This window comes from Austrofundulus limnaeus, unplaced genomic scaffold (genome assembly GCF_001266775.1).
Source record: "Austrofundulus limnaeus strain Quisiro unplaced genomic scaffold, Austrofundulus_limnaeus-1.0 Scaffold35, whole genome shotgun sequence".
NCBI classification, from domain to species: Eukaryota; Metazoa; Chordata; class Actinopteri; order Cyprinodontiformes; family Rivulidae; genus Austrofundulus; species Austrofundulus limnaeus.
In genome coordinates, this window is record NW_013952437.1 from 1,343,689 (window position 1) to 1,351,731 (window position 8,043).

Sequence of the window (8,043 nt, forward strand, 5' to 3'; positions counted from 1 at the left end):
GTGGTGCCTGTGGTCATCGGGGCCCTCGGGGCAGTCACCCCTAAACTGGAGCAGTGGCTAAAACAGATCCCAGGAACAACATCAGACATCTCAGTCCAGAAATGTGCAGCATAGGGAGCTAAGTCTAAGTTGGCTAAGTTTGCTGAACTTAGTATAAATAAATTACAATACAAAAAAACATGTTTTTAGGTTGAACAAGATAACTTTAGCTAATAACAGCTGACCATTAGATAAAATTGCAGCAAATAGCTGAATGTAGCATCTGTAAGAAACATAAATAGCACAAAATAGCACAAAAAAGCACAAGAAAGTGCAGGAAAATGCTAAAATTAGCAAAAAAAGTAGCTAAAATTAGCACAGGAAGTGAAAAAGAGCAGAACCAGAACAAAATGTGTAAGGTTCTGTAAAGATTTTGAAACATTTTAAAGGATTTTAAGGCTGTTTAAAACATCTCCATTCAATTTCAACGGCAAAAAAAGTGGCTAAAAACATGAAATAGCTGAAAAAGTAAAAATTGCTGAAATGCCAAAAGTCATAGCAGGATTGTTGTAAATGAGCTGAACGTTTTAATATTTGAATTGTTGAAATAGCACAAAAATTGTTAGGTGTCGAAAAACGTACAGAAGATCTCAATAGTGTGAATGCTATGAAGCAATGACAATAAAGGCTATGAAGCATTCACACAAATAATGAATTTAACTGATAAAAAACTACTTAAAAACTGCTCCCAATAAATGAAAAAGTAAAAGTACTTTTACACACACTCTAAGAAATGAAGTGTTGAATTTAACCAAACTGCTTCCACTAAACTGAGTTGAGTTGCTTTCACTCAGTTTAGTGAAACCAGTTGACATGGTTGAAAAAAATCAACACTTGATTTTTTAAAGTGCATAAACAACTCCTTTCATGACAAGCTCTGTCATTTTTAAATTAGTAATGCGTAGCTCTTACTTTTATTTCTTTACTTTAAAATGTATTATTTTTTTACGCTTTGAATGTAATCAAATAAAAGTTGTGATTTAAAAAAATACATCCGTTATCTATACCTGCTTCTTCCTTTCTCGGTCACAGGGGTCACTGGTGCCCATATCCAGCAGTCACAGTGCGAGGGGCAGGGTACACTCTGGACAGGTTGCAAGTCCATCACAGGGCCACACATAGACACAAACAAGGCAAACATCCATTCACTCATGCACACCTAGGAACAATTTAGAGTATTCAACTAACACAACAGTCATAATTTTGGTCTGTGGGAGGAAGCCGGAGTACCTGAAGAGAACATGCAAACTCCTTCCAGAAAAGTCCCCGGGCCAGGGTTTGATCCAACAACCTTCTTGCTGAGAGGCATCAGCTCTACCAACTCAGCCACCGTGCCGTGCCGCCCAGGTATTTAAAAATATCTGATAAAATTACATATCCTCAATAAATTTACTTAAGTACTGTAACAATAGTAAATGTACTTGGTTACTTCACACCTCTCCTTATCAGAGTCACTGTGACTGATACATGGAAACTTTGGCAGAAGCTTTGTCGACATTTTTGTTTCTACTTCCTGTTTGCACTAAGACTGATTGTTTGATTACATCTGGTGACCTAAAAGCTTCAGTGGTTTATCAGGTTCTCAGTCTAATAGACTTACTTGTTTTAGCTACAGTAATTGGATTGCTCCGTATTTCGCAGTTGCAACTACAGTTGTCAGCTCACAGTCAAATGCTTTTACCAATAAGCCAATAAGATGCAGATTAAATCTGTTTCTATTTTACTGATCATTAGGAATTATTCTTCATTTAAGCTGGGAGTCCAAGGAGATCTTTGCAGTACAGGTGTAAGAGTGAGCTTAAGGTGAATTAAGGTTTTCCCACATCTCTCATACACAAGGTTATGAGGAAACTTTTACCAAGGTATTTCTCATTACTTGTTAATATCTTGACTGTGCGAAGTGAAAAGTGACACAATAAGTGAACGCTCAGACAAGTTCAAGTTGATTCATGAAAGACTATGCAATCATTTATTTACACAAATTGAACAGATCATAAGCTATACTTGATTGTGGTCATTCCTATAACAAACGTCAGAGTTAAATGAGATAAAACCCGCATCCGAATTTCAATTCACATCAACTCAGATTACATATATAGAACAGTAAAACGCCAGTTCTGATGTTAACAACCAAACAAGTTTACTGGCACTTTTAGCTTAAGTTTTGGCAAATTAAGATCAAGGAAAGGAGGAAAGTAAGGTTAGTAGGTTACTGCTTTTACTTTATCAAAGTGTGGGTCAACCGGAACTGCAAAGCATTTGTGATGATTAATTAACATTTCTGTTTTATCATCAGTTTTGAACCTTCTGTTAGTCCAGATAAATGAAAGATTTTCTCAGGAAAAATCCACAATTATATTACTGTGTTCACAGTAAAATAAAAACAGTGATTTACATAAAAACACATTGAAAACATTGTAATCAGATTCTCTGTGAATTTTTTATACCATTATAAATCTTTAAGGCACGATAAAAGAAAAGAAGTGGTTCCACTTTTCCTGTGACAGTCATTATTATGATTTAACAAATGCATAAACATTCTTTAGTTAAACAACAAATGAATAACGAACAGAAGAGATTGTTCTGTCCATTATCTGATTAAGAGAACTGAGAAGTTCTCTTCCACGGTTAGAATGACTTGTCATGGCCTAAATAGAGTTCAGTTTGTGACAGAGTTCCTCTCGTCAGGCCTGTCCAAGGCCTGCTTCGAGGCAGTAAATCTTGTTTCTTCACTCGAGGTGACCCCTACACTGTTGACATGCCTGTCTTGCTGTGAGGCATCAGTGGCTGCCATCACCTGTTTGCCAAAAAAGATATGAGATTTGAACTTTTTTTTTCAAATGGATGAGACATTTGTGCTTGATCAATAAAAGTAACATTCACTGACTGCCACAATGTTTTCTCTTCATTTCTTTGAGTGTTCCTGAAAGCCAWCAAGTTGCACTTTGGAATGACCTTATTATTGTATCATGTTTTTGGTCTGAGTTTGTTTTACAGAATGACAAGTCTGAATGAGTGCTCATCCAAGACTGGGGATTCCGTACTTTTTGCCAGGGGCTTGTAGTTGCTGAACCCTGCTGCTGCCTTTAGAGGTAAAGAATCAAAAACATTTGGATTTTATGGTAAACGCAGCTTATCCATGCTGATTTATGAAAAAAAGATTAAAAACAGTTTTGACCGTGAAAATAAGTGAAGAAAATAAAGAAGGCAAGCAAGAAATTGCCAAAAAATGGAAAAATGCTAAGAAGATTATAGCTAAATTTGTCTGTTTTATTACATGTTTTAATTGAATATTTCTCGTAATTTTTTTTCAGAATGGATTTTCATTCAAACATTTGCACCTTTTCTGTCCATCATTATGTGGAGAAACTTCAAGCACCAACATCCTTGTCATGATGTAGCAAAAGCTTACTGTAAGAAGTGGCTGATTTGTCACATCAGCACCATCAGAGGTGAAGAACATCCATCGTAACGAGATCTAATGTTGATTAGGACTGTCAGGGTCAGAGAGGCTGATGTTTGATCAAATTGCCTTTAACAGATTATCTTCATTGTATGTGTTTCATTTGTCAAAAATTGCACACTACATACAGCTGCAGTCATCTTCTTTTCTGTGTTTGCACCAGTAGATGAACAACAGTAACAATGGCAGATAGCACATTGATGTTTGTGCTGCTTACCTTTTTCAGCATATACATACATAAACATTCATCCATCCATCTGTTATCTTTTACCCACTTCTTCCTTTCAGGGTCACAGGGGTCACTTGTGCCCACATCCAGCAGTCACTGTGTGAAGTGCAGGGTACACACGTGGTAAGTCCATCACAAGGCATTCACAATCAACATTTTAAAAATGCAAGCATTTCCGGAGATTGCTCATGAGTAAACAAGGCCTCAGATGAAAGAAAACTTAATTTGCCACATACTTTATTTTAGCTTGGTAGTTGTTCTTTAAACTGATGCCATACTGTGTTATGTGTTCTAGCTTGTTTAAATTTAGTCCTGCTTTCATTAAATTCACTTCTTTTTATCCTATCTCCATTTTCTGGTTAATAGGACTGTTTTTGTTTGATAAACTCTTCCTTTGTTCACCCCCCAGTTTTTTATACTCCAGCCTTTGTCTCACCAGGTCTTTGATTGCTCATTACCTCTCACCAGTGGTTCATTTGTTGGTCAGCAGGAGGTGTGGTACTCGTGTCCAAGACATTTAATGTGTTCTGCCCAAGGGGCCAGACTGCAGCCAGGTTTCTAGAAAGAAATATATTTCTCTCTCTCAGTCTGAATTCAGCCCGTTTTCCTTCAGTTGTGGTTAGATTTTTTTCTGGTTTAGTTTTAGTTCTATTCAGTCTAATTTAACAGTTTCACCCTCCATCCACACTTTAAATGTAAAACAGTCTGTGTCACTGTGTGTTAGTGCATTCTTCTCCTAACAGCTGGCCAATATTTAATCCAAGAAAATGAAGCTGGGGATTTTTTTATAACATATGATTTTGATGTGGAAAGCCCAACAGAAAGTTAACTTTATTGTCTTTTTCTGTATTGTCTTCTTATTTTAAAGTTAAATAATTTAATGTTTACTGAGGTTCTTGTATCACTGATTTGCTGGATTGTGATCAAATTTATCTCTAAGAAATCATAAATATAAATGGTGCTGATAGAGAGTAAGACTCAAGAAATGAATGTGAATGATTTGTCTTTCTCACTGTAATCTTCTTTTCTTTATTGGCTAGGGCATAGGAATAGTTTGTTGATGTTTTTTTTTTCAGTGAACCATGACAGAGATTGACACTTGACTTGGACCAAGTTTTTAAATTTTGGCTTCTTGTGTATCTGAGTATGACAGCCCAGACTTAGAGAAAATAAACTGTATCCATGGTGTTTTAGATTTGATAATCTAATAATAAAATAATGAGTTTATCGGCAGGAAAAATGTCTCAACTTTTAAGTGTTCTCATCTCAGTAAGATCTACCTTAGCTGCAGGCTGTAACTGTGTGTGAACTAATCATCATAAACAACTTCAGATTGCTAAAATAGATCTGAAACCTGTTCGGTCATATGTGTTGATATAATTTTCAGCCACTTCACTTGAACCCTAAACATCTTCTAGGCTGGATGTTAAACACCGGAGGGGCATATTTATCTTAAGGTCATTGACCTGCGATGCTTCCTTAAAGTCAATTATCAGTCAGACTTGAGCTTTTCCCTTCCTCACAATCCACCCGTAATCTAATTTTACTAATTGAGGACAACTCTGAGTAGGTATAAAACACCCGCGTCACCATAAACTGTCCGTGCAGTGTTGGCTTTCACTGCTTGGAAACTGCTGGTGTTTGTTTTAGTTTTTTTCTTCAACTAGAACTCCAGCAAAAGAAGACAGCTGAAGATGGGTTGGGATGCTGGATACGAGGCCAATGGCACTGAGGGCAAAAACTTCTACATCCCCATGTCCAACAAAACTGGAATTGTCAGAAGTCCTTTTGAATACCCTCAGTACTACATGGTGGACTCCATGGTCTACAAGGTTCTAGCTTGCTACATGTTATTCCTGATCTGCACCGGGACTCCCATCAACGGCCTGACATTGTTCGTAATGGCTAAGAACAAGAAGCTCCAGCAGCCTCTCAACTTCATCCTGGTGAACCTGGCTGTAGCCGGCCTCATCATGTGCCTCTTTGGCTTCACCATCACCCTTACATCTGCTGTTAACGGCTATTTCATTCTTGGACCCATTATGTGTGGTATTGAAGGATTCATGGCCACACTTGGAGGTAAGACAGAAAAACCAAGATGATATAGTCTAGAAAGCATTGCAGTGTTGCTATTCTAATTTTAATACGAGTACATTTTACTGTTTAAGAGCTTTTTCCTTTCTTTTCCCTGCAGGACAAGTTGCCCTCTGGTCCCTGGTTGTTCTGGCTATCGAGAGGTATATTGTTGTGTGCAAACCCATGGGGAGCTTCAAATTCTCTGGAACTCATGCTGGCGCCGGAGTCCTTTTCACTTGGATCATGGCTCTTGCTTGTGCTGCACCCCCACTTTTTGGGTGGTCCAGGTAAAACCAACATATATTTTTTATTACTATTATCAATTATTGCCTAATGTGATTTCAAACCAATTGGTCAAGTTGGGGTTGGAAACATCACGTAGCGACCATTAGAAAATCTGCAGGAAATGAAAGTAAATATAAAAGGATTGGTAATGGCATTTRTTTTTCTATATTTATTACAAGCAAATAAATAAATAAATAAAATAATCATAACTGAATAAAAATAGATAAATTTGTATGAAGTCTGTTAGGGTTGTCATGGTTGTTAGCAAAGTTTATTTAGTCAAACCAAAAAAAAAAAAAAAAAAATTGGTGTCACAAGCCTCGGCCACAGTTATTTTATGGGTTTGAAGCCAAAAAGTACAAGAACCGCTGGTCTAGTTACTCAAAAAGTACACATATTATAAAGATTAAAAGGGTAAATCTTGATTTCCTGGACTAAATATTTTATTGTGCATTTCAAACCTTGTTTAGGTACATTCCTGAGGGCATGCAGTGCTCCTGTGGACCAGACTACTACACTCTAGCTCCAGGCTTCAACAACGAGTCATACGTCATGTACATGTTTTTCATTCACTTCTTCATTCCCGTCTTCCTCATTTTCTTCACTTATGGGAGCCTTGTATTGACAGTAAAAGCTGTAAGTAGAATTGAACTCTCAACCCAAGTTTCTTCTTCATTTAGCTTTTGTAGTTTAACACCCTATCTAACTAAACTCCACAGGCAGCGGCCCAGCAGCAGGAATCAGCTTCTACCCAGAAAGCTGAGAAGGAAGTGACACGTATGTGTGTTCTGATGGTCTTTGGCTTCTTGGTAGCTTGGACTCCGTATGCRACCTTCGCCGGCTGGATCTTCTTGAATAAAGGAGCTGCTTTCACTGCTCTGACGGCGTCCATCCCTGCTTTCTTTGCAAAGAGCTCAGCGCTGTACAACCCTGTTATCTATGTGTTGTTTAACAAACAGGTTGGCTTCCTATAAAAATGTCCCTGCACCATGTTAAGACTCAAAGTTCATGTGAAGTGTTCTAAATCGCTGTCACTGCTTTGCCTTTCAGTTCCGTAACTGCATGCTGTCCGCTGTTGGAATGGGCGGCGTGGTGGAGGACGAGACCTCTGTTTCAACAAGCAAGACAGAAGTTTCAACTGCTGCTTGAGCATCACGTGTCTTGATCAGGACGACTTCTTCACGTTCATGAGCACATCCYCCATAGATTGCTCTCGTATTTGAAATGAGCCCAGTCAAACATGTTCTTGAACTTTTGCCAAAGGAATTCGTGGACTCGACAACTCTGGACCAAACGTGCAAAGGAATTCGATCTCCTCTGGTTATATGCGTACAGTGGCAAGTGCAAATTTATTTTGAAAGCTCTCTTGTACAGAACTTGTTTGGATGTGCGTTTGTGAGTGAGTGAATGAGAGAAAAAAAGAGGGATTTGGTTGAACTTTAGAATGTTGCAACTTAACACATAAGCTGGATGGTGGGCATGTTGGTGCTGGTTTGCCTGTTGTTTTATTTTTATGTATTTCATGAAAAACAAACAAAAAAATACTGTGTTGACTAGATAATAAATGCATGCATAAAAAACATTGGTGTGTTCAATAACTTGTTTTTTTTCAATCACCCAAGGTTCACAAAATTGAATTACACTCCAGGTGTTTTCTGAGCTGAAAACAACAATCTGTTCAACATAAACCTGCATCTGTCACACTTCTGAACAGCTGATGCTAGTTAGTTATACTGTAAAAGTTTTTTTATACACTGATTACATGATGTAAATGCTGGCTTTTGGATAACAAATCCTGAAAAAAATCAAGTCCTAAAGATAGTTCGGATATATTCAGATGAGGTTCTGTGTTAAGGCTGTGCTTAATTAATAACTTACCTGTTGTGGATTAGCTCTTTGGTATTAGTTTGTAGAAAAACAGATTGAAAACCAAATTGAGCATACACTTAAA

The 8,043-nt window shown here is 37.6% G+C and overlaps 1 protein-coding gene across 3 annotated transcripts; it reads left to right on the forward strand.

Moving 5' to 3' along the window:
* Window positions 1–3,024: 3,024 nt before the first annotated feature.
* Window positions 3,025–7,672, forward strand: LOC106516078 (green-sensitive opsin). Of its 3 annotated transcripts, none has more exons than XM_014006260.1 (8): window positions 3,025–3,131; window positions 3,354–3,491; window positions 3,791–3,854; window positions 5,382–5,810; window positions 5,926–6,094; window positions 6,563–6,728; window positions 6,812–7,051; window positions 7,143–7,672. In XM_014006260.1, the coding sequence occupies exons 4-8, from the start codon at window positions 5,426–5,428 to the stop codon at window positions 7,239–7,241; spliced, it is 1,059 nt and encodes a 352-aa protein (XP_013861714.1). In that variant the 5' UTR covers window positions 3,025–3,131; window positions 3,354–3,491; window positions 3,791–3,854; window positions 5,382–5,425; the 3' UTR covers window positions 7,242–7,672. The 3 variants fall into 3 exon arrangements, with proteins under 3 accessions (XP_013861714.1, XP_013861715.1, XP_013861713.1); XM_014006261.1 differs by having other exon boundaries at window positions 5,399–5,810; XM_014006259.1 differs by having other exon boundaries at window positions 3,354–3,854.
* Window positions 7,673–8,043: the final 371 nt, after the last annotated feature.